The sequence below is a fragment of the Phaethon aethereus genome (assembly GCF_964289735.1).
Source record: "Phaethon aethereus genome assembly, chromosome: 2".
In the NCBI taxonomy this organism is placed as follows: domain Eukaryota; kingdom Metazoa; phylum Chordata; class Aves; order Phaethontiformes; family Phaethontidae; genus Phaethon; species Phaethon aethereus.
Window position 1 is genome coordinate 166946725 of NC_138582.1, and position 27227 is coordinate 166973951.

Below are 27227 nucleotides of genomic sequence, written 5' to 3' on the forward strand. Positions count from 1 at the left end.
AACAAAACAATACAGAAGAGGAAACATTTTGTTTTCAAAATTTTGTTTAAACCAAATTAAATTTTCCTTTTTTTTTCTCCTTTTGGCCTGAGCAAAGGAAAATAAAGCCACAAACCAAAAAAACCCCTATTTTTGGCTAACACCAAACAGATATTTTGGCTCCACTCCTCATCGAACCCCAAATGACTAGGTTTCCAAAGACTCTAAGTCTCATCTCAAAAATCAATTTGATTTTTCAGAGGTATGAGCATGAGTTAAATCTTTCCCTGTGGCCTCAATCTCATGCAAGTTCTCTGATATAACGTCTAGACTCTTGTTCCCCTCTCTCCCTCAGCTGCAACACTTACACAGCTACCCATTTCCACAAGAATTGTAAAAACTAATTATATCTGGGCCTGTTGTTCCTGTGTCAGAACTGAGTAGAATTGGCCAGTGGATTGGGAAGATACTGGGACAGATATGGACAAACAGACATAATGTGGTGAGATCTCCCTCTGCATCGTTTCCATAGGAAACCAGAATAAAATGAATTTTGAGCAATTCCTTTTGGAATTGTGGATTTATTATTATTGAATAATAAACCCAATTAACTGAACTCATTAATTTATACTTTTTCATTTATTTGACTGAGGATTCTTGATCCCCACATGTATCCACCATTAGGCTCCAGATATCTTCAGCAATTCCCCTTCTTGATTTATTAACATAAGCATGTTGCTCCCATTGAATTTGGTGATGTTATTTTGATTCTGACATATCACAATAAGAACATAACAAAGTTATTACTAAGCTTGTATAAAGCACCTTCCCCAAAAGACTGCAGAGTTCTGCAGAGACAAGATGAATTAATGAAAACTGAGGCATGTGAGGAACTGTCCTTATATTTACAGGTCTACATTTTCCTTGGCACTTTGTGGCACATTTTAAAAGGCGTTTGAGTGCCAGACTCCAACTGTTTTTTCCTAAATAACTGTAAAAATCCCTATTAAAATTTGCAGCATTGTCATGAGAGTAAATCACGCAGCATAAAACTATCAACAATAAAGCTCATATACCACCATCTTCTGTAGTCTGAAAATGTCAGAAACACAGACAAAGCAAACAGTGAATTAATAGAAGCTCATCTTCTCCAAGGAGCATCTGACTGAATAATAACAGAGAGTTATGCATAGACGACTTCTTTATCTGGGTACTAATGACTTTTCTATTTGTTTTCCCAAAGTATGGGGTTAAAGCTCAGATGTCAAAACTTACAACTGAAAAGTTAACCAGGGATGATGAGTGCCCAGCTGACACGAAAATGAATGGATATCCAGGCTCCTGGGGTGGTTTTCAATTTCTACAGAACCAGTTCCTACATGAGAGGAACCACGTTGACTGATACCAGCTATGGATCCAGGTCATGATCTATAGGCACTTTAGTCCACCTGCTTTCCAAAAAGAGAGTATGAAGGGCGTGTGTATGTGTATTTGTGTGTATGTGTGTTTGTAGCACATTTTTTTCTTGATTATGAAGGTAAATACCAGTGGTCAGCCCTACAAGAAAAACACTCCACTATAAGAATACTACAAGGGAAAGACAACAGTAAAAAACCCTGCAAGGGGCTATCAAAAAGGACTACTTGCCAAGGAAATGTAGAATTATTCCCCAAGAAAATAATGAAATATGTTTTTTCTTTTGGAGCAGATGTTTTTAATCCACTCCAAAATCTTCACACTATTGGGGCTGCTGGGTGACTGAACGGGGGAGGCATTACAGTACTTACTAGGGACTGATTCAGTGTCCTCACTCAGACAAGCTTCTGCAGCTGGGATTTACTTGAGTGAACAAGAAATAACATGGAGAGTGAGAGAAATGGGAGCATGGTGACATGCTGTATTTCTCAAGAGTGCTCAATGCCATGCAAAGAAGATGTCCCATTTCTTGCCCCCTTCAGCCTTCCCATTTTTTATTGTGTGGATCTGTCTGGTCCCCTGAACTGCCTCTGACTCTCAATCACCCATCAGAAAGCTGACTTAGATAGCTCTGCCAGCAGAAAACTCCTCCTTGCTTTTTTGTTAGCTAGATTAGCTCTCCATCATTTCAGTGACTTCAGTCTCCAAGGGTTCAGCCCTCCCCAAGGGATCAAGGAAAGGAACAGAGCTAGTGCAAAAGAAGCAGCAGGGGCTGGAGTGAAGCGTTTGGATCCCTGGAGGAATGAGCCATGCCCTTCAGCGAAAGGGAGTTGCTGCTAGATGAGCCCGTATCACAGAACCTCATCCTCAAGGCCAGCACGGTGAAGAAGGGATTAGCAGAAAAATGGAATTTTGTAACAAAAACCCACAAAGGTATCAACAAGCAAAAACTGTATTGTTTCAGGCCCTATTTCGTATTTTCTTGGGAGTCCTACCGACTCCCAAGGTGCTCACTGTCATCAGCCAATGCAGCTGACTCAGAGCCTCAACAGCCAAATCAATTATTTCTGTACCCTGACCATGGAGACGTTGCCCTCTGGAACGAATGCTTTCCCTACACAGGTGCACATCACTGCGAGATGCTCTGACAATGTTCAAGAAGCACCAAATTTACTGTCTTGCACAATACTGTGTCTCACAGTGTGCAAATTTGGAAATTATCTGTGGTAAATGAAGATAAGAGAGAAGCTTTTGGGTGGGGTTACTTTAAAAAAACCCTTTGACATTCAGTAATGAGGACACAAATGAAAATGTAGCAAATCTAAGCTCCTTTTGGTCATCTTTTTGAAATTACATGAAAGTCACTCTGAGCATGTGGATAAGTGTCCTTTGCAATATTTCTATCAGCTGAACAAATTCAGCATCCCTGCCTGCCCCCAAACGACATGGCAGAGGCATGCTACCTCCAAGCACTTACTTCATTGCTTTCATGTATGTTGTGATCTATCATTTGAAGCAGAAACCACATCACGTTCCTCAGGATGAATGTGGTGATCAAGTTCCAGTGGATAATATTCCGCAGGCATCTGATACTCCTAAATAAGGAAATACATTTCAAATATTATATATAGTGAATATATACACAAACACATTAATGACTATATAAAATAAACGAGCTAATTCTGTTCACTTGCGAAATTCCTCATGGTTGATCCTCCTCCATTAACTCTCTTACACTATGAAACAGGAGGTTCGTCCGTCCAATGGGTCAGCAATAACAGTCTATGAAGCTTTCTGTAACTTATATCTTTTCCAGCAAGCGTACCTGGCTCTGGTCCCATTCTCTGGCTCTCAGGGTAAATTGCACAGCCAGTGCCAAAGCCGAAACTTAATTTTGCAGTATAATCGACAACACAAATAAATGGTATAAAACAGCAGCGGGAGGATGGCAAAACCTGTGCTTCTTTTTCTTGCTATATACCTTTCTTCCAGAAACCACAGCATAACTTTTGCAAAGCCATGTACAACAATTTGTCTTGGTAACACGAGGAGCTCCCTTTGACAAGAATCAATTCACAAAAGTGAAACAGGATCTACTGGAAAGACTCAAATATTTAAATGGTCATTTCATCCCTGGTCATAACTTTTACTCCCCATCACTCCATCCCATTAGCTCTATTATAATGTCAGCTAGAATTGATAAGCCCCTAAACAACCACGCTGCCCTGAAGTCTGTCGCACCGTTCACCGAAGGAGATTTGGTGACAAGTATCTGTGCTGGAGTGGCAAAACTGGAATAGTTTCCATTTGGTTAGTCTCTTGAACAGTCTCACCTGTGTGAAGTTCAAAGTTTTCAGATCCATTAATGCAACAGGAGAGCATGGACTGCCTGGTTTTGAGTTCTGGGCTTGGCTGGCTGTACCAAGCTTTCTTAAACAAGGTAGAGCTGCATATTGTCTTTTGCCAGCAAATATTTGTGTCTGTTTCTAGTCCTTCCCCAGCCCTCATTCAGATGCAATGTAAAATATGAGCACAATGTAAAATATGAGCTACGATAAGCTGGGACATAGTGCCGTACACAAAAGAGGGGACATCTTAGTGCTTGCTGCTGAAAACGGCTCCAGGAGGCAGCCAGCGCATGACGCTGATGGCAGCAACCAAAGTACCACTGAAGATGGACAGAAAGTTACTCTTTAAAGATTCAGTCATCTAAGACAAGATCATTTGTCTTCTCATTCTTTGTGAAACGGTAAAGGAAGGCAAGTGCCAAGTTGCAGTTTTGCAGTTAAAGAACCTACAATTAAATGATCTTTTCTCAGATAAATGCAAAACACTCCAGTTATTAAAATCACTTCCACAGGGGTTCAAACAGCCCATGCATTTCCCGGGATAATCGGGTTAGGATTCTGCATTTGCCATATCAGTCTCCCTGCTTGCAAAGGAAGCTGTCAAATAACGTGGGACAAACACAGAAAGTGGTGATCTCAAACCTGCTCAGCTGTAACTGTAGCTCATCCCAGTGACAGCAAAAAGGGCAGGCGCAATCCGGTAACCAACTTTGCTGTTGCCTCAGGTCTTTTGCATGACAAACAAACCATCCATCTTAATAACAAACACTATTTTGCAGCCTTCTTAATAACAAACACTATTTTGCTATTATAAAACACTTATTGCACTTTTCCTAGGGCTCAGTTAGTCAGTCTTAGGGCCAGAAGCAATTCTGTTATGTCCTTCAGCCTCACAAATCTCTCAAAGATTTCACAGCAATCCAGAAAAAAAAACCCCAAAAACCAAATTGAAGACTTCTCACATACGAGATACAGCAATTTACAGAAGGATGCCCAGAGGTATAACCCTACTAAGTCAATGTTAAAACAGCTTCTGAGTTTACAACTCGGGCTCCGGGTATGAAATTGGTATCTGGTTTTGAGAGCCTCACTGACTCATGACTGGAGTCAATTTGGAAAACAAACCTCCAGCTGCTCAGATCCGATTGCTTTTATTTAGGCTACAAAACCCAAAAGCGTTGCTCTTGGTGTAACCTGTGCTACCAGGGAACATGTCAGAGACATGTCTCACTTGGAAAATTTCAGTTCTAACAAAAGGCAAAGGTTCATGGTTAGGCTTTCAAAGAAACTAGGCAATCAACACCTACTGCCTTTCATACTGAACCCCAGGAACCAATCTGGCTCTGGACAGACTTTGAAACATGCTATTAAGGTCTGTTCTCTGTTGATCGTTCTGCACATAAATGTCCTGCGGCTGCCGTTCATTTAGATGTTTTATTCACTCCCTTCAGGTTAAGGATTAGCAGGTTATGGAAGTTTGAAACATGGCATCTAGGGGGAGAGAGCGGCAGGGGACTAGAAACTGAGGAAATTCAGGTCAAACTGTAAAGTTACCGGCATGAAATTAATTGCTTTTGAGAGCTCTGACAAAACAGACCCAGCACACTTGCCACCTGAATGTATTTCTTGACAAAGAGAAGATAAAGGAGTGGGAAAAAAAAAAATCCTTGCTGCATGCCTCCATTTAGATGTAGTTCAATCATCCCATATGCTGGAACATCACTAAATCTGGCTGGAAGAAACATTATTCCCACAGGACTTACAGCAGGATGTTGGACTGGCCGCAGAGGCAAACAGGATCAAATAAACAGTTGTAGACTTTTTGGTGTAAAATTAAGTAAAGTATAAATGTGCCCAGCAGCTGGAATGTACCAAAAATGAAGCCTGAAGCCTTGTCAAATAAAGCTTTGGACATGAAACAGGGACAGTTGGCTTCCATGTCCCACTACCTTTGGCAAGAGCCATACTTTGGGTATCAGCAACCTTGTACCATGGCCTCATTCTCTTTCTGTGTCGCCCTGTGTGGGGCACGGATGGTAAGTAGATGCTTTCACCTGCTAAAAAGCTTCATGTCTTTGGGGCTAGCAGAGCACCGAAGAAGAGGCTGTAGAGCAAGAATTTTGCTTTGCCAGCTGTAGTCTCTCCCCAGTCACATTCCCCACCATATTCGCCTTGGCGAAGCAGTGCAAACTGGTGAGGGGCAGGGTTTGCTTTTGTGATGTCTGGGCCACTATTAATGTTAATAATGATGACATTAACCAGCTGATGTTAATAGCAGTTAGGGTTTTAATGGAAACACCAGTACAGTCAGGCGGAGAAACACAGGTCTGAATGGCTCAGGCAGTGTTGTGACCCCAAGCATAGGATGGTTTTAAACTTTTCTTTTTTTTTTTTTGCTTTTCCCTTTCCTTTTCTTTTAGTAAGAGTTCCAACTGGAGACTGACTTTGTTTTTGTTTGCAGAGAGCCGAGAGGACATGGTTTCTGTTTCTGTCTCCTAACTACTACTAGCACAGAAATCACAGTGGCAGTAATGCAATTCATAGCCAAGGGCAGGACAAGCTTCAGAAAAATAACTGTGTCAGGTTCATACTGGGGAGGAAGAAACGGCAGGAATAATACAGAGTGTGGAGGCTGCAGGGCAGAGCAGTGGAGGAGTGCAGCTAAGTCAACTGATGTAACATGGGACGGATCTCTTGCCAGCTGCCTGAGAAAGCTGCTCTCATTTAGAGGTGAATGTTATCATCATTATTTAGTATAGGCAAAGCATCTAGAGGAATATTGAGATGAGTTACTGAGATGAGATTAATACATTCACATGAGACTGTTCTGCTGGGCTCAGGAGCTTACCCTGGGCACAAAATTTATCTATCTGCCAGACTGGAGTCTAAGGTGGACAGTGAATGAAGGACATGTCCCAAACTGAGCAACAAAGCTACTGAGTAAGAGGAGACCTGCAGCGCAGCTAATGTTTGGTGAAAGGACAAAGCCAACCTTGTTGTACTCATTCATCTCAAAGCCCGAGGAAGAAACTTCTAATACTCATAGGGGTTATTTGTCCTCCACAGGTCTTTTCCTGGCTCTTGGTAGATGGAAGCTAGCTTAAATTTATAAGCCTTAATTTAAATTTAAATACTCTTGTTATTCATGAAAATGACCCGTCCCTTTTTGAAAACTTGTTAAATGGTCATAACAGTCTTCCATGACAATGAGCTCCACAGTGCCTTTCTCCTTGATTAATTTTTGCTTTCACTCTATGGAGCGGAAAAGTAAGCAAGGCTGTGCTCCAGAAACAGCAGTAACTGCCCTCACAGGCAGCCCTGAAAAGCAATTCACACCACATTGTAAATGGCAGGAGGTGGAATTTGAAACACACTGGGCTGCATCATAAGTTAATGAATTGAGCTCTCCTAGAGTCACAGCGATTGTCATGAACGTGTTCCCTCACAGCTCAGAAGCTAAGAAATTTGGGGATACTCTTACCTCAGTAGGGAGATATCACAATTTGGAGAGTGTGGCAGTGACAACATCAGGAAAATGAGAGCACAGACAGCAGAGAGCTACCTTCTCAAGAGGGCAAAGAGTCACATGAGAGAGGGGAGAAATGGGAGATGAGAAGACTGGGTGCTGCACTGCTGCTTCAGATACAATTACAGTATTGCTAGGAAGAAACTGTGAGTTACAGAGCCATTTAAAGTCCCCTAGCCTAAAGGGTCTGATGATAGAAAGTTTCATATTCATCTTCAAGTCAGGTAACATTGTTCATGATATTTCCACTTGTTTTACAATCCTTGATGTGGATTGAATGGTGCAAGTGTAGCCCCACTTCCAAGAACAGCCGCACAAGTCTCCATCCCAGAGAGCCTGAAGACTGGCACATCCCAAGACACCATGGACTGAGGCTATGGGCTTCCATTAAAGAGCTTTTTCCTGTATTTGCTTCCTGCCCTGATCCTGTTCAGACAAAACATATTGGTCAAGAACTTGGCTGGACTCTTCCACTAACTCTTCCATGGTGCATGGGTCCAAGTATGAAAGGAATAAGAAAAGAGGTTGTAGCAATTCAGTCAGAAGAGACTTAAAGATTGAGGCCACAACATGAAGACATAAGAACTTCTATATTCAGTCAGACCGATGAGCCATGCAGGCTGTGGCTCAGTCCCCAGTGGTGATCAGTAAACGACAGTTTGGGAAACAGTATGGGAAACAGGGGAGGTAGACTGTTAGTTGTTCCTTGGTCTCACCTCCTTGCTTCTGGCAGAGGTTTTAAGATATTCTTGATTCAGAGACCATATTTAATCACATTAAATCACCCCACTGATGGGCCTAACTCCTCCCAGGAGTCACTGAACTCCTTTTGTGGTTTATGTTCACTGGAGTCAGGCCATGGTTTATTCTATTAACATGATGGAATGAAGAGCTCATAAGCAGTTATTCACGGTAAAATATGTTTGTCTGTGTTGGTTCCTGTTCTCTGCTTGCCTGTCCCCTCCCAAGGGCTGGATGAGGAGGCATTTCCTCACAACTACATTCCCTCCTGTCCTTCGGAGTTGCGGGGAGGAGGGGTAGAAAGAGCCTGGAACTGTACAGCGGGAAACTGCTAGTGCTGTGGGCTGTGGCAGCAAGCTGGGAGGAGTGGTTGGTAGTGTATCTCCAACATGTGCTCCTGAAGTAGCACAGTTCATGCAGCAATTTCACTTCTGGCTGTGCCTGACAGCAGATTTTGAGCCTGAAATATCCCCATGAAATAAAACAAGTAGTGTCAGACAGGCACATGCAAGCAGTCAATCATGGAATCATGGAATCATAGAATCACAGAATCATTAAGGTTGGAAAAGACCTTCAAGATCAAGTCCAACCATCAATCCACCACCACCATGCCCACTAAATCATGTCCCGAGGTGCCACATCTACATGTTTTTTGAACACCTTCAGTGATGGTGACTTCACCACTTCCCTGGGCAGCCTGTTCCAGTATTTGATAACCCTCTCAGTGAAGACATTGTTCCTAACATCCAGTCTAAACCTCCCCTGGTGCAACTTGAGGCTCTCTCCTCTCGTCCTATCACTAGTTACTTGGGAGAAGAGACCAACACCCTCGTCGCCACAACCCCCTTTCAGGTAGCTGTAGAGAGCGATAAGGTCTCCCCTCAGCCTCCTCTTCTCCAGACTGAACAACTCCAGTTCCCTCAGCCGCTCCTCAGAAGACTTGTGCTCCAGACCCCTCACCAGCTTCGCTGCCCTTCTCTGGACACGCTCCAGCACCTCAACATCCTTCTTGTAGTGAGGGGCCCAAAACTGAACACAGTACTTGGAGGTGTGACCTCACCAGTGCCAAGTACAGGGGCACGATCACTGCCCTGCTCCTGCTGGCCACACTATTGCTGATACAGGCCAGGGTGCTGTTGGCCTTCTTGGCCACCTGGATACACTGCCGGCTCATGTTCATGTATGTGACACTGAGTGAAGAGGGTAGAAAGAAAAAATTTTCACAGGAGACTGAGTTATGTAGGACCTTGTTTTATATTTACAGGAATCTGGGGACAACAGTACAGGAAAATGTGTGTGTTCCAGTGAGTTGAGAGTCCCAGAGTATGTCTCTGGCTGTGCTGGCCAAAACCAGGTAAGATGATCTGGGAGAACATGCCTCCCACTCACTGCACGCACAGAGAGCCCCATAAAAGCATTAGCTTCAGCTCTGCAGCAGGTTAGACACAAATAAGCAATTAAGGTGAAAGCAAACATACTTCTCTTTGGTCTTCCTAATGAGTAAATCAAAAGCCAGCTGTATGGTGGGAAATTACACATAATGACCTCTTTATTTGATTTGAGAACAGACCATGTTTCAAGCCCAAATGTCATCCCCTGACTCGATATCATACCACCGGTATCCTGAACTGCTTGGTGTGCAGGGTGTCATAACTGGGCTTCCATGCTAGCAACAATAGGAGGAAATGAAAAAAAAAAGGCAGAATTATCCAGCAGTTGACTGCAGCCTGTGTCAGAGGCGGGCAGAAAGAGTTTCTGACTGTTGGTAGAGAAAGCACACTCTGATAATAATTTCTGTCAAGTGACCTTAATTATATGGTTGGATACAGAAAGTGGAGAATTAAACAATCCAGTCTTTTGACTTGTGAAATGCTGAGCTCTGAAAAGGCAGAAAATCTGATCAACTCTTTCTGTACAGGTGGCCTGATTCAGAAATGGAGATCTATAAAAGGGTTTCTAAAATAGCACTGGTAAAACTCAAATTAGCCTTTCTGTTGATTCATGTCTTTTTTTCCTCGCTCTGTCCATACAGTGGTATTTTTCCTCTGGGATGTGCAGAGTTACTATTTTCTGATTCAAAGCATGACACAAACAATTAACATCAGCAATCATAATAATGTGCCAGCATGGTCAAAAGCTAGCTGAATTAGTTGAATCATCTGCATGGAAACAATTGCAAATGATAATTTCATTAAAGAAGCTTGGAAACCTATTAATTCATGCAGTATTCCATTAATAATGATGTTCAATTAAGACTGCTGTCCCAAAGTCCGTCTGAAAACAGTTTGAAGGAGAAATCTGAGAGAACTTTGCTGGAGACCTTCCCATTCCATGACTGTTGAACAAGCAGGAAGGAGAATCATGGACAATATTTAAAAAAATATTTTTCCCCTTTATTTTTTTGTAGGGCAAGCAAAACTCATGGACAAGCCATAAATGGAATGGAGTGGGAAGAATACTTCCCACAGCAAGTTATTTCCCAGGCTCTGTGCCTGTCATGGCCTATTTGCTTTCATCCACAGGGAGGCCTCCCCTGAGGTCCTCATGGTTTCCCCTGCGTGCTCATGTTCAATCACTGCATATATTGTGGTACTAATGCCTGCAGATGGGAAAAGCAGCTGGAGAGGTTGGCAGGGAAAATGAGCTTCTTGGTGGCAGTTGCCTCTGGGAATATAAATATTCCCACAGGAAATGCAAGGGGCAGCTGCAAGGGGAGAACGAAAGCCTGGAAGAGAATAACAGCTTTATTACAAGGACGGGGTGAAACGCTCAGGTGAAGAGAAGGAGCAGCTTCCGCTAGTGTTTAGGATGTGCATAGACCCCAAAAATAAACCCATTGTGGAACCAGCTGTGCTCCACTAAGCCTCTTCCAAAGCTTCTTTCTCCTGCCTTCAGGACAATTTTTAATCACAGGACACGGGGCATTCTGCCTGCTTTAGACACAAAGGCTTAAAGCGCTGGTGTTCCTCGGGTTGGAAGGGTGCAGCCGACACCGCACAGAACGGGACCGCAGGCAGGAGAGCCCCAGGGCAGGACCAGACGGACTGTGTTCGCCGTCAGTGCTTGTGCCCGGTGCTGCCTGGCTGCGCGGCACGGTGAACAGGGGGCAAAAATGCCCCCCCGCAAACTGCCCACAAGCATGCTAACAATAAATGGTGTGGGTAACTAGAGGACACTACATCAGCCTGTGCTTTGTCCCTAGTCAGTGTACAACGAGAAACGTTGCCCCCGAGAACTGGGGTTTAAATATGGGCTAATTGAAGCCCAGGCGCTGGATACTCCAGCCTAAGAATATGGCTCCAATCTTGACTGTGCAATCGGCTCTTCCACTGGAGAAAACTCCGCTGTTATACAGGAATGACAGTGTCAGATACAGATGACTTCATTTAGTACAGCATGTGCTTGTGGTTTAGCTGGTTGAAAAAAGATTTAGGAATCTGCTCTGGTTTGCTTTGCTAAACAGAGGTCCGATGTCAATCATTTTTTAACCAACAGGAAAGGGGTCTGTAAAGGATCTTCTTAGCAGAAGTTGCCTTGCAGCTCAGGTTTTAGTGCGTCGTAACGAAACTACTACTTTTAATACACCATAACTGCTACTTTAAAGTAGCAGGGGCACAGTACGTGGCTACAGCCCGCTGGGGTTTCTCTAAGACATTGACCTGTTGGCACAGGTTGTAATTATCAGGCCAGACTGTGGAAGGGCGAATGTTTTCTATGAGGAGTGACCATTGCAGCTGGATTGCACAAGTTAGAGTTAGGACTTCAGCAGCCAGACGCTGAGAGCTGATGGTGGTTGATTTGGCTTGCAGCTACGTATTTGGGAAATGTAAGAGTGCACAGCATGTCCTCATTCATAATCCCTTTGTGGAATTACACAAAAAAAATTGAAAGAAAATTAATTTTAATGACCAGCTAGGGAATTCAAGGGTTATGGTTTTTTCTTTCAATACAAATATACAATTATACCATTACCAATGTTTATTAAATAATCTACCTTTGCAGATACTGTGTGGATAAACCAAGGAGGAAAGTCTGAGGCACTGAGAGTGCTGTTCACACTCTCCTTGGCCTCATTTCCACCAAAACATGGCATGAAATATTTCATTATTTTTGCGTATTTGGCCAGGAATTCAGGAAAGACCATAGAGGATCATTCATAGCCTGCTCCTTCCAAATATTCATTCCTGTGCTCGGTCTGAATTTGTTAGCCTCACGGTGCTCACTGTGCATGTGGTTCCACCTGAGCACCTCCCTGGGGAAGCTGCTATTTCCATAACACGTAGTAGCTGTCTACATGCTAGCAGGAGTGGACATGCCTCATTTAGGGGTGACACAGATCAGGGATTTTCCACCTCTGGTGTTTTACTTGATAGAGTAACGTGAAGCAGCAGTATTCGTCTTTTAGATTAGACAGACAAGGCGGCTGGATGCTGAACAACTACAGTGGAGTTAGTGAGGGATGTAGATGTGCAATCCCTTGGATGAAAACTGAAAATGAAAAATTTAGTACTTGAACACCTGAAGGTGCATTTGTAGTGGGAAACTGAACATCTAGGCTTGAAAACATCTCCTCTGATTCTCCTTCCCAGACATGACTCAGTATATGTGCTTTTTGGAAGTAACTTGCACTCCTGAGTATGATTCATGTCTAAACTGTAAAGACCAAACTTTACTTTCTTCCTTCCTCTTGGAAGGAAGAACTTTCAACTCTCCTCCTTGGAAAAGTTGTAAGGCTTGCTCCACTGTTCCCAAAACCATCATCATCACAGAATCATAGAATAATTTGGGTTGGAAGGGACATTTAAAAGTCATCTAGTCCAAGCCCCTAAAATGAGCAGGGACATCTTCAACTAGATCAGGTTGTTCAGAGCCCCGTCCAACCTGACCTGGGATGTTGCCAGGGATGGGGCATCTACCACCTCTCTGGGCAACCTGGGCCAGGGTTTCACCACCCTCATTTCTCTCTAGAAGAAGAAAAATTTCTTTCTCATATCTAACCAAAATCTGCCCTCTTTTAGTTTAAGACCTTTACATCTTGTCCTACCGCAACTGGCCCTGCTAAAAAGTCTGTCCCATCTTTCTTATCAGCCCCTTCAAGCCCTGGCAGCTGCAGGAAGGTCTCCCCGGAGCCTTCTCTGCTCCAGGCTGAGCCCCCCCAGCTCTCCCAGCCTGTCCTCCCAGCAGAGCTGTTCCAGCCCTCGGAGCGTTGCTGGGGCCTCCTCTGGCCCCGCTCCAACTGGTCCATGTCTCTCCTGTGCCGAGGGCTCCAGAGCTGGACGCAGCACTGCAGGGGGGTCTCTCCAGAGCAGGGCAGAGGGGCAGAATCCCCTCCCTTGACCTGTTGGCCACGTGGCTTTGGGGGCAGCCCAGGACACGGTTGGCCTTCAGGGCTGCGAGCGCACATTACGGGCTCATGTCCAGCTTTTCATCCACCAGGACCCCCAAGTCCATCTCGGCAGGGCTGCTCTCCATTCCTTCATCTCCCAGCCTGTACTGATACCGGGAGTTGCCCTGACCCAGGGGCAGGACCCTGCACTTTGTCTTGTGGAACTTCATGAGGTTCACATGGGCTCACTTCTCAAGCTTGTCCAGGTCCCTCTGGATGGCATCCTGTCCCTCAGGTGTGTGAACCGCACCACTCAGCTTGGTGTTATCTGCAAACTTGCTGAGGGTGCACTCGATCTCCCTATGTCATTGATGAAGATATTATAGAGTACTGGTCCCAATACAGACCCCTGAGGGACACCACTCATCACTGATCTCCATCTAGACATTGAGCCATTCACCACTACAACCTGGATGTGACCATCCAACGAATTCCTCATCCACCAAATAGTCCACCCATCAAATCCATATCGCTCCAATTTTAGAGAGAAGGATGCTATGGAGGACCATGTCAAAGGCCTTACAGATGTCCAGATAGACGACATTGGCAGCTCTTCCCTTGTCCACTGATGCGGTCACTCCATCACAGAAGGCCACTAGGCTGATCAGGCAGGACTTGCCCTCGGTGAAGCCATGCTGAGTGTCTCGAATCCCCTCTCTGTCCTCCATGTGTCTTAGCAGAGCTTCTAGGAGGATCTGCTCCATGACATTCCCAGGCACAGAGGTGAGGCTGACAGGTCAATAATTCCCATGGTCCTCCTTGCTACCCTTTTTAAAAATGGGCACAGTGTTTCCCTCTTTCCAGACATCAGGGACTTCACCTGACTGCCAGGACTTTTCAAATACCATGGAGAGTGGTTTGGCAACTACATCACCCAATTCCTTCAGGATTCTGGGATGCATCTCATCAGGTCCCATAGACTTATGGATGTTCAGGTTCCTCAGATGGTCTTGAACCTGATCTTTTCTTACAGTGGGGGGGACTTTGCTCCTTCCAGTCCCTGTTTGCAGGCCATCCCCTCGAGAGGTGTGGGAAAAGACACTGCCAGTGAAGACTGAGGCAAAGAAGTTGTTCAGTACCTCAACCTTCTCCTCATCCGTTGTTACCAGTCTGGTCTTGTTCATCACAGGGGGTACACCTTCTTTGTCCTTCTTTTTTTGGCTGATATACCTGTAGAAGCCCTTATTATTCTTTGTGTCCCTTGTCAGGTTCAACTCCAGCTGCACCTTGGCCCTCCTGACCACAACCCTATACAACCAGGCAACATCCCTGTACTGATCCCAGGATCCCTGTCCCTGCTTCTACTGCCTGTGCATTTCCTTCTTGCCCTTTAGTTTGCCCAGCAGGTCTTCACTGAGCCATGCAGGTCTCTTGCCATCCTTTCCTGATTTCTTATACCTGGGGATCGAGAGCTCTTGTGCCCTATAGAAAGAATCCTTAAAGATCTGCCAGCTCTGTTCTGCTCCCTTGTCCCTGAGGGCAGTTTCCCAGGGGGTCCTGTTGACTAACTCCTTGAAGAGCTGGAATTTTGCTTTCCTAAAATTCAGAGTCCTGACTTTACTCTTCACCTGTCCCTCATCCCTCAGGTCTGCGAACTCCACTGGTGCATGATCACTGCAACCCAGGCTGCCTCCAATCTTGACATAACCAATTAGCTCACTTGCTTTGGTGACCAACAGGTCCAGTATGGCATGCCCCCTGGTACAGCAGGTATCCTCCATGCACTACAGGAGTCTCCTTGGATTGCCTACAGCTCACCATGCTACTTTTCCAGCAGATGTCAGGGTGACTGAAGTCCCGCAGCAGGACAAGAGCCTGCAAGCATGATGCTTCCTGTAGCTGGAGTGAGAAGGCTTCATCAATAGACACTCCTTGATCAGGTGGCCTGTAGGAGACACCAACCACAAGGTTCCCTTTGTCGCCTCGCCCCCTGATTCTTACCCATAAGCTTTTGACCTGCTCGTGGCTATTCTTCAGAAACAGCTCTTCACACTCCATCCATTTCTTGATGTAGAGGGCAATGCCTCCACACCTCTTTCCTCGCCTGTCCCTTCTGAACAGCCTGTAGCCATCAATAGCCACACTCCAGTCATGGGATTTGTCCCACCAAGTTTCAGTAATGGCAACAAGGTTGTAGCTTTCTAGCAGCACAGTTGCTTCCAACTCCTCCTGTTTGTTGCCCATGCTGCGTGCATTGGTGTAAAGGCACTTCAGCTGGGCTGTCAGCTGTGTCACCTTCTTGGAGGGACACCCCTTAATTCCTTTAAGGTATTGCACTAGTGTTTCCTTCTTGGCTCCTATTACCTCAGGCACCCCTGGCTCATCTCCATAAGACTTCAAGTGTGCTGCAGGGTAGCCAGCACATCTCAGAGCAACAGGCTGAAGTCTGTTGCTAGCACCCCACCCCTGTAACCTTGGTGTCTCATCCCACAGCTTGTCACGGGCAAGCCTGATGTTATTCTCCTCTCCTTTCAAGTCTAGTTTAAAGCTCTGTCAATGAGCCCCACTAGCTTGTGAGCAAAGAGTCTCTTCCCCCTTTGAGAAGGTGAATCCCATCTAATGCCAGCAAGTCAGGTGCTGTGTAGGCCATCCCATTATCAAAAAAAAAGAAATGGTGGCAGTGACATGTGTCACGGAGCCATGTATGAATAGACTAGGCCCAACTGTCTCTTCCAGTGTTGCTGCCCACAACTGGAAGGAGAGAGGAAAAAATAACCTGTGCACCAGATTGCCTTAGATTGCCTTAGATCGCCAGCTGTCCCAAGGCCCTGAAGTCTCTTTTGATCGCCCTTGGACTATGTGTTGCAACTCCATTGCCACCCACGTGGAAGAGCAGTAATGGGTAATGGCCTGAGGGCTGTACCAGGCTAGGAAGATTCCTAGTGATGTCCTTAACCCGGGCCCCAGGGAGGCAGCAGAATTCCCTAAGAGGAGGGTCTAGTCAGCATATTGGACCCTCTGTTCCGCTCAGGAGGGAGTTGCCTACAACTATAACCCATCTTTTCTTGCTTGTGGGGGTGGTCATGTTATGGGGGGTAGCCCTTCCTGACCTTAGCAACACCCCTGGTGTAGCTAGACCATCATCCACATCATCCATGGACTGGCCTTCCACGTCGAGAGACCCATACTTGTACAGAGGCACCAGGGGAGGGGAGCTGGGCAAGGAGGGGGTTCGCCTGCCACTCTGAGCATGGACTTGCCTCCAATTGTTCCCTTTCTTTAAGCCACTGCCTTCAGCCTGGTGGGGGGAGGATACAGGACCCCCTTGATCTTGGGTTATCAAAATGATGATCTTGATCATCAAAAGGAGGATAGCACAGACAAGTTTTAGGTAGTCAGTCAACACAGATCTAATCTTGCACAGAGCAGTTCTATTATCAGAATTTAAACAAGTTAGTGTCCATATCGAAAAACACTGCCTCACTGCTAAAATCTTGACAATGACAGAGATATACTACTAGGAACATATTTCAAGCACAGGATAGGAAGTGGCATCCTGATCCTCCAAACCTCAGGTCAAGAAGGTCATTGAGTAGAAGTCCTTCATAAATTCCTGAAACTCTAGTTTAAGTCTAAATTAAATTCTTCCTCCATTACATTGCTCCTGGACCCCTCTGCTCCGTGGGTTGGAAACCATCCTCTAACATCCACTCACAAGTCTACCCGTAGAGTGCCTATACCCATTTCTTCTTGCACTGACATTGTCCTTGGTTGTAAGTAGCTCTTCAGTTTCTAATGTTTATCCAACAGTGATGTATTTACAGGCAGAAATAATATTCCTTGTCAGCCTTCACATTGCTACGCTACAATACCACTATTTCAGATGCAGCTTATGAAACCTTCCACATTTTAAGAATATAGCTCTCTGGGCACACTTTTAATTACTGGTATTATTCCAGGACTTCAGGAGGGCTTTGCTGTTCTCTGTGGTTTTGTGTTAGGTAGACTCTACACAAAGAGTCTAAAGAACAAGTCATACAGATAGGAGATGAGAGAGGAATGAGTACAGGCAGTGGGAAGCAAAGACATCGGCCTAAGGTTAATCAATAGGAAATGTGCTTCTGTCCTTTATCTGAGTTCGTGAGGTGAGACACTTCATGCGTTTGCAGGCAGTACAGGCACCTCACATGTTTTGTATTCAGAGAAGACTTTCTCATTGCACATGTGCTTATTTACAGAGCTCCATCATTTTCATTCCTGCCTTGTTTTGAGAACTTTACTATGGGCTTTTACAGGGTGGGACAGAGTTCTGTCTCCAAACCTACAGCCATTGCATTCACCGAACACATGGTCTGCAATTCCTGGTATTTATGATGAGGTTTAAAAAATGCCGTTTGCCTGAATCATTATTTAAGGCTCTGCTACTCTAAGTGGCAGATGGAACAGACTTAACTAGGCTAGGTGGAAAGCCAGGGGATGAAGGGGAAACTGGAGCACTGACATGAACTCATGAATTCAGTTACTTAATGCCCTGCCCTGGGACTTGCCCTTTTTCCGCTCGCTCCACAACAGAACGGTATGTGTGGGAGGACTGTGCCTTAGCTCTGGAGTCTGCTCGGCTCTGATCGCATTGGATACTACATGACTTTCAAATGCAAACCAGTACTAATTGTGCAGATCACCTGCCCACTTGATGCATCCTCAGTACCTAGGCTCTGCTAGGTGTCAGATCACTTTGCTCTGTGTGGGTCCTCTACATGTCTTCTGGCAGGTTTCTACAAATCATTTAATCAAACTCTTCCATTCTTACTAAGAGAGGCCTGCAGCAGCAGTGTCACCAACTGCACGCCAGACTGGAGACCAAGAGGCAGTTCAAAGGACCTTGGAACAGGGGAGGATAAAGGAAAGTAGATCTTCCTCTCCTAAACCCTGGGAGATTGTTGGGAGGGGAAGAAAAATGAAAAAAAAAAAAAAAAAGGGAGTATGTTGTTTCATGAAAAAGATGTTTCGGTCTTTTGGGAGAAAAAATACATGAGATTTAGGAAGCCTGGCTGTAACCACAAGAAAGAAAGGGGATACTGCCTCAATCCTATGAGAAAAAAAAAACCAAGATATTTTAAAGAGGAAATAGAAAGAGTTAAATTTAGGGGCAACAGGAAAGAAAAGGTTCCCTCATAACCTCAGTTTTCTTTCATTACCACCATATAAGTGACAAAACATGTAATGCCGATGTTTGTGGGTTTGTTCTTTTTTTTAGATCTGCCTTTAGCCAGAAACCTGTGCAGAAGGACATGTCATTTTTAATCTTCAGCCTAGGTTCCTTTCAGCACCATCCTTCTTTATTGGATTCAAAACTCAGCAGGGACTTAGATGCTTCCCAGAACAAATACCTGTCTAATACTTCTTCTGCAGTCACTACTGCAGAAATAAACCATCTTCTGATTGAATCCAGTCAGATCACTGCTGGCTATTGCCAACACATTGTTTAATAAGAAGTCAGAAGTTTTACAAAGGACTTTTATTCCACCTCAGAGGCTGGTATAACAGCCAGGAAAAAAACAGGACAAAACAATTTGGGTTTCTGCATTATCAGCAACAGTAAAGGAAAAATATTATTCAAAAGTACAAAAGAAGTGTTTTAATCCTTTTTTTCTTTTTTCCCCCTTTGGCTTGATTGGTATTACTGACAGCAGGGTTCCTCCTATGGAAAATTTCTGCTTTACTAGTGTAAGAATGTGATTATGTGGGACAATGAGAGCCATGTCAGCAGGAACTGCCTCTGTGCACCTAAGGGATGGGTAAAACCTTTACTATTAATGAGGACAGCCAGACTATGAGATTCACAGCAGTGCAGATACATTTAACAACACCCTGTAAAGTGCCCTGAGCAAACTGCTCCAGATCCTGTGCTAGAGATCAATGCAGCTCTACAGCACATTTGGTTCATGCACAAATTCCTTATTTTTCCTTCTGAGCATATTTCTTTTTTTATGTGTGCTTGTTTTGTTTTGCACTGTAAAGACAGCATGGCGCTCACACTTTTAAGACCACCTACATTTAGACCTTGAGAAACCATCCTTAACTTAGATCTTTAGGAGTTATCTCAATGACTCATTGCCATTCATTTAGCATGGCAACAAAAATCAAGTGCTCTCCCATAAGCTGGGCTTCACTTTTTATTATTTAGGTGCTAAATGAAATGTTTACTGGCTTGTTTTTCATTGTACAACCAAGAAAGGATTGGCTCATATGTGACAGAACTGGAGAAAACAAGGCTGGAATAGGTCTTTGCAGAGAGTTCCTGGCTGAGTTCTCCCCCCTCCTCAGTTGTGTTGGGGTTCCCTGGCAACACAAACACAGATGGCAGGTAATTTCATTACTTGCTGCTACATCTGAGCTTTCCAACCTTCAAAATATCTTTTGGTTTGTGGTTCCCTAGAGTTTAGGACAGTAGAATGTTTCTATTGGGTGGAGGGTGGGCTGTGAATGGAGGACAGAGGGTTGCATAAGGAACTGAGGAAGACAGGAACTGGGGACAAGATGACATAGAATAGATTTGGAAGAATAGGGACTAGATCCAGTTCCTTCCCCTTCGCACTTCACCACATCTAAGGACTAAGCTTCCCATCAATGCAGCAGCTACCTGGGCTGGGGCAGCAACAATAATGGTGAAACTCATCTCCAAAAGCAGAACACCCATCTCACTAGTCGGTTACCAAAGCAATACCCTTTGCCATGCCAACCAGACATTTAACCTGTTCTTAAAATCTCCAGTGTGAGGGATCTCACAGACCTCCTAGCAGTTATGTTCCAAAGCAGGTGTGCTCCAGTCTCTTCCTTCAGACAGGACCACCTTTGGGGCTCCATCTGCACTGATAGAGCACAGGAAAATCAAGCAGGTGATGGGTGAGAAGCATAAAAATATGGGGCAGCTGTAGAACTTGAGCCTTCCCAGAGGTCTCCTCTTTCTTTACTCTCAGCAGGCACTCATGGAGCGAGGGAGATGGGCGGAGTGGGACAGGAATAAGGAACTGATAAATTTATACTTCGGGCCAAGACGTGGGACTATCAGATCTAGCCTTCAGGGTCTTCTATTGTGTTTTTTTTTAGCCAGGAATTATCTAAATTCTCTCATTTCAACCAATTAGTAGATGCCTTCTTCCGTCCAAACCAAAACAGAATAAAAAGCCCCAAATAATAGGACTCAATTATCAAAACTGATTTGCTCTTGGGACACTTGGAAGATGTCAAGGTGATGAGATGTGCATAACCTAGAATTTGTGGAGGGGAATTCTGTAATGCAACATGAATCTGGACTGCCTTCACTGGAGCATCTTTAGAACTTTTGAAAACAGGTGTAACTCTACAGACACTTGAGGTAGCACATGCTGGTTAACGCTGGCTGGACACCAGATTTTTTTGCATGATACAGTGGGAATTTGAAAAGATGGACTATCTTAATTCATAGCATGTACAAGGAAGTACTTAACTGCTGCAATAATTTTTAATGCTGAAGCTGACTGCAAAATTGAAATCTTAAAGTCAAAGCTTAAATACCAGAAGAACAATTTAAAAGAGATCAGCTAGGCCACTTCTGTGTTAGAAGCTGGATACATTTATACCATATTATCTAATTGTTTTTGTGTTATTTACTCAGGCGTTTATAAAAGATTCATCATTGAAGTAGGGAATATAGTTACAATGAATAATTTGCATTCTTTATTGAGTGTAAATTAATTCAGGTCTCCAAGCACTATGGGAATTAGCATTACAAGCACAATAAAAAGGTTGAAATGGAAGTTTAAACTGATGCACCATAAATGTTCCCACTGAATGCTTAAAGTTGTTTTTTTTTTCCCATTAGCATAGATTATTCTGTTTATAGATGCTGGGGTGAAAGAAGATTCTTGTTTTTAATAAGAAAGACTCTCTTGTTCGGAATGCTCAATGGGAAGACTTAGCATAAGACTTCATAGGGGTGCTCCACTCTAGGAAAGCAGTAATTCTTTCACTTAGGTCACTGTCTATCACCATGTTGTAAACCTGTGAGAGGGTCCTCCATCAGAGGAGAAACACTCCTCTGCTACTAGGATAAATTTTTCTCAGGGATTATCATTGCATAGCAGTGCAGCTGGTTCTAAGTTCAGGTTGAACGCTACCAGGCAAGACAGCACAAATACTACAGAAATAGCAGTCAGGTAATCCAACAAACATCACTGAAATATCCAACCAGGCCACTCCTATTAAAATATTAAAAATAAAAAATATTAAAAATAAAAAATATTAAAAATAAAAAAAAAATATTAAAATAAAGTGGAGTCCACAAAGTTTCCTTCCCTCCCGCCCTTTCTCTTCTGTCTTTAGCCCTAACTCTTCTCCACAGGCTTTCTTTCACTGACGTATCCATTTGACCTGACAAACTCCCTTCTGTACCACTTAACCAGGGAAGGGAAGTGTTTCTATGCAGTTTCATTGATTTGCACTCATCATTTCATGAGCACTGGTGGGGATAAAGCTACTTTAAAGATGTTTCTCTTGTTATTTAAGAAAACTTCTAAGTTCTTTAATGGAAGAAAAATTGAAATTAACCCAGAGCAAAATGGAAAGATTTCCTACCTATCTCCTTTGGTCTAGATCTGGGCATTATTTGTCAGGGAATGTAAAATGCCGTATGTTATCATGCACTGCCTTATAGAAAAAGAAAAATCGCCCCCAAAATTTGCAACATGACACACTGAAATCCAGGTTTCCCTTAATGAAGCACACTGTGCTCACTGAATTTTTTACTGCATCAATAAATCATGTACAGTTGTCTTCCTGAATACAAATAGGCTTTAGGTCCTACACACAGAAACCACCATTACAGCTCATCCAATGCATCAATCAATGAAACCACGTACATGCTTGGGAGTGTAAAAGCCATGACCATTTTTCAACACCAAACACCACCTAGACAGCGTTGTTAGAGGGCTTGAGTAACCCAGTAAGTGTGGCACACCCAACCAAGTTAGAAGCATGCAAACAGAGTACTCACCTCAAGCACAAGAAAAGCATAAAGGCAACTATAAGGGCCCCTACTGATATACAGTGCCCCAGGTAGTTTATGATGAGAGCAATCTTGTAATGGAGCGCATACTTCCTCTGGAGGTAAAGAGATAACATGATTAAATCAGCATGACTCTCTAAGCACTGACATTAAGAAACAGTTAATCAGTTTAGGAAACAGTAATTACTTTTCTCAACTTCAAAATGATATAATAGCCCCAGGGCTGATGCCTATGTATAAGCCAAACATGCTGCCCAGGCACAGAAGTACAGGCTTGGTTTCATTTAATTTTGGGATTTGTCCACAGTTTCTTACAAATTTGAGAAAAAAAGCTTTTTTTTTTTTCCCCCTTATCTTTCTGCAATTTCCTCAGGATTTCTTATTTTTATTATTACACTTTTTTAAAAACTTTGTTGTTTTAGAGTGACAAAACTACCAAAGACATATCTTCTCACAGCTTCAAAAGTTATAAAGCATTTTTTTGTTGGGAAACTGCATGGTCTTAATGAGCCAGGTTGTGCTACTTTCCTACTCAAATGGTTTGGTTTTCATACAAAAATGAATCAGTTGTCAGTAAAAATAAATAATAAGCCTTTTCCACACAGGCACATTTTTCTCTGGGTACATTCCTTGCAAGCTACAACCCTTATCTTTCAAATTGAAGGCAGAACCAATGCAGACGGAAGAGCTGGAATCTGTTATGTCCTTTCAATTTTCAGAGAGCCTGACAGAACCAGAGATCCTATTGTCTTTAGCAGTGACCGAAATACATGGTGAAACTTAATGCATTAGTGTCTATTTTCCAGGATGCTCAGGAGATTATTGGCAGGTTCTTGACCCTGTAAACAAAAATTAAGTACAAAAATGCTCCCACCTAAATCAATGAATTTAGTGGTGTGACCAAAATTTGACCTTGAAGTAACTGGAGCATTCTTTATTGGTGGGCTGCTGCTGGCTTCAGAGAAAAGAGAAGCATCTCCTCTCTTTGCCTGATGGATAGGAAGAAGTACAAAAACACTATTCAGATAAATACTGAAGCTGGTTAAAAACTGACAGAGGTTTCCTACTTAAAGAATAAATCCCCCTGAAAAAAGATATTTATTTACCTATTAGTTCTGGTATTTGCTTCTTTTCAGGTTAAACAGATCTTTCCCCATTTTGTGATGTTGTCCTCCTTCAGAAGAATGAGACCTTTGAAATCTAACCACCGAAATTTCCTCCCTTGTGATAAAAATATAAAAAGTAAAATCCTACAAATGGCATCAGTTTTCTAATTTTGGTTGAACTTCCTTTGTTTTGTTTTTTTCTAACAATTTCCTTTAACATTTTATTCCAGTCAAAGGAATTTGTTAGTGAATGAATGTTTGGATGAAACTACAACCAGCAGCTGTAGTTAATCTGTTCCATTGTTCTGTGAAGATAGCATCTTCCAGCACTTTGCCAGAGAGCGAGCATGCCCTCTTGGAATAATTTTCATGATGAAATCTGCCTATACCTTCAGCACATGGAGTAATGTGCTGTTTCTGGACAGAACTCAACCATGTAAGGTATTTTTAAGTCTATTATAAAATCCCCTAAAATAAACTTCCCCATGCACAGGCCCATTTTCTGAATAGCCTTGAGGAGAAAAAAACCCAAAAACCCACAAGATCTGAATTCCACACCAGGTTTTATTTATCCTTAAGTCACGGGGATACCTGAAGGAAAAGACACTTGAACTGATGTACCTAAAATGCAATGTGATTGTGTTCAGCTAGTGTCCTGGCAAACTGCCTTGCTTATTTCCTTTCCCACTTAATTCATAGAATCATAGAATATCTCAAGTTGGAAGGGACCCATAAGGATCATTGAGTCCAACTCCCTGCTTCTTGCAGGACTACCTAAAACTAAACCATATGACTAAGAGCGTCATCCAGAATTGCTCATGTAGTGCTAGAAATCTTCTGGAAGATGACAATGTTTCTCCCAGGCCAAGGATCTGCTCTTTGAATCTGACCCTTCAGCTCCTTCCTTTGGCTCCCTAACCACTATTTCAACTTCACTCAAGTTTTAAGAAGGTATGGTTCAAAACACGAGAAAATTAATGGGAAAAAATTATAATTAAGCTCCTTTTTGACGCACTGATGCTGAAAGAAAAACAGGCACTGCTTTTATTTTTTCTGTTGCTGTCACTAACAAGGTTTCCTGAAGGCAAATTCAAATATAATAGACAAGAACTGCCTCAGTGCCTATGAAAAACTAAGCTGACAGGTTGGCAAGATCACTTTCCACCAGCCTACATGCAATCTGCATCTCTGGTAGAACTGGAGACAGGCTGAAAAACACATGCCCAGAAGCAGTCATGTGCTGGCCAAAGCTCAGTTCATGTGAAATACTTGCGTAACTCTCTTCTGTCTCTCCCTCCTGACGGCCAATAAATTTAAAACGGTCACAACCTTCTACTGCTGCCCAATATTCCTCTGCTTCCAGGAAGATGTTTCACTTCACTAAAATTCAGATTTAAGTCTTATTCAGGCTTAGGAGGCGGGTCGTTGCATTAGAAAGGAGACAGAAGAGGAGACGGTCTGCACACTCTGGTGCTCTCCGCACCACAGCAGGTCACATCACTGGAGTCCTCTTCCATGCCATACCTTATGCATGACACCCATGTTACACCAGGCAGTGCAGAGTTACCTTCCAGCCAGCCTCCACCAGGTAAACCGAGGAAGCACGGCTTTATGTCTTTACCTGCACCAGTTTTGCAAATCTAAGCACACTGGGCTCCCCGCAGCCAGATTTCAGGCTAATGACGGAGTCGTCAGCCTGAAAAGTCCTCTGCCTTAGAGGACTTTTTCCTTTGCTTTAGCCGAGATGTGACTGCTAACCTGTCCAAACCAAATCAGCTAACGATTCGAACCCGTAACCGCTGAACGGCAGCACTCAGCTCTCCGGGTGACGGGGGTCTTTCCCGACAGGTCCTGCCAGCGCTTACACCACACGCCTTCCTGCGAGGCTTTGCACCCCGTCCCCAGTTCAGTCGCTTCACGGTTCTTCCTGCTGCCAGGATGATCTCATCACCAGTACCGTTCAAAGACACCGTATCTCCTCTCCAAAGACTTTCAGAAGCAACTGGGAGGTATCTTTGTCATGCAAGCTGCCTCCGAGTTCACTGCTTTGCTGTTCTGGGCCAGCTGGAAGCTGGGTAGCTGTGGCTAATGTGGCTGTGCTCCTAAGCAGGATACATTAACTTAAGCCCAGCATGGTGCTAACTCAGCTACACAGCTTGAAGCCACCTCAAAACATTAGCAGAACCAAATTTATATCCAGCTGCCATAGGCCACATAGAGAGGACCAAAGTTCCTGATTTATAGCTCTTTTTTGATGCTAAGATGTATTTTTTGCCGCCTGAGACTCTCATTTGTCTTCTAACAAGAGCACAGATTTGTGCCAGATGCAACAAAGGTTCCTCTGACACAGGGGCTTGTAGGCTGAGTAGAAGCTTTCCGTTGAGATGATAGAACTCTCGATTCTTGGTGAAGTAAGGAGAGGGGTCAGCAAAACCACTACCATGGACTTCCGGAGGGCAGACTTCGGCCTGTTCAGGTCACTGGTTGAGAGAGTCCCTTGGGAGACAGTCCTGAAGGACAAAGGGGTCCAGGAAGGCTGGACAGCCTTCAAGAAGGAAATCTTAAAGGCGCAGGAGCAGATGGTCCCCATGTGCTGTGAGAAGAGCTGGCGTGGAAGGCGACCGGCCTGGCTGAACAGGGAGATTTTGCTGGGACTCAGGGAAAAGAGGAGAGTTTATCACCTCTGGAAGAAGGGGCAGGCAACTCACGAAGAGTACAAGGATCTCGTTAGGTCATGCAGAGCCAAAATTACAAAGGCAAAAGCCCAGCTAGAGCTCAGTCTGGCCACAGTCATAAGGGACAAGAAAAAATGTTTTTACAAATATATTAGCAACAAAAAGAGAGCCAAGGAGAATCTCCATCCCTTATTGGATGTGGGGGGGAACATTGTCACCAAGGATGAGGAAAAGGCTGAGGTACTTGATGCCTTCTTCGCCTCAGTCTTTAATTGCCAGTCCAGGTATCCGCAGGGTATTCAGCCCTCTGAGCTGGAAGACAGGGATGGAGAGCACAATAAACTCCTCATAATCCAGGAGGAAGCAGTTAGGGACCTGTTAAGCCACCTGGACACCCACAAGTCTATGGGGCCTGATGGGATCCACCCGAGAGTACTGAGAGAACTGGTGGAAGAGCTTGCCAAGCCACTCTCCATCACTTATCAGCAGTCCTGGTTAACAGGGGAGGTCCCAGGTGACTGGAGGCTTGCCAATGTGACACCCATCTACAAGAAAGGCCGGAAGGAGGATCCCGGGAACTAAAGGCCTGTCAGCCTGACCTCCGTACCAGGGAAGATCATGGAGAGGTTCATCTTAAGAGTGCTCACAGGGCATCTGCAGGACAACCAAGGGATCAGGCCCAGCCAGCATGGGTTCATGAAAGGCAGGTCCTGCTTGACCAACCTGATCTCCTTCTATGACCAGGTGACCCGCCTAGTGGATGAAGGAAAGGCTGTGGACATTGTCTACCTGGACTTTAGTAAAGCCTTTGACAGCGTCTCCCACAGCATTCTCCTGGAGAAACTGGTGGCTCGTGGCTTAGACAGGTTTACTCTTTGCTGGGTGAAGAACTGGATGGATGGCCGAGCCCAGAGAGTCGTGGTGAATGGCGTTAAATCTGGCTGGCGGCCGGTCACAAGCGGTGTTCCCCAGGGCTCGGTTCTGGGGCCGGTCTTGTTCAATATCTTTATTGATGACCTGGATGAGGGGATCGAGTGCTCCCTCAGTAAGTTTGCAGATGACAC

The 27227-nt window shown here is 44.2% G+C and overlaps 1 protein-coding gene across 2 annotated transcripts in view; it reads right to left on the reverse strand.

The window, feature by feature from the left end:
- CRHR2 (corticotropin releasing hormone receptor 2) overlaps positions 1-27227 on the reverse strand; it is a gene marked incomplete at both ends in the record, with an annotated part of 181638 nt that overhangs the window by 44848 nt on the left and 109563 nt on the right. For both annotated transcript variants that reach the window (XM_082015500.1, XM_082015499.1), the window contains 2 exons: positions 2873-2990; positions 22371-22477. In XM_082015500.1, the coding sequence (XP_081871626.1) occupies positions 2873-2990; positions 22371-22477 (225 nt within the window). The remainder of the gene's footprint in view (positions 1-2872; positions 2991-22370; positions 22478-27227) is intronic.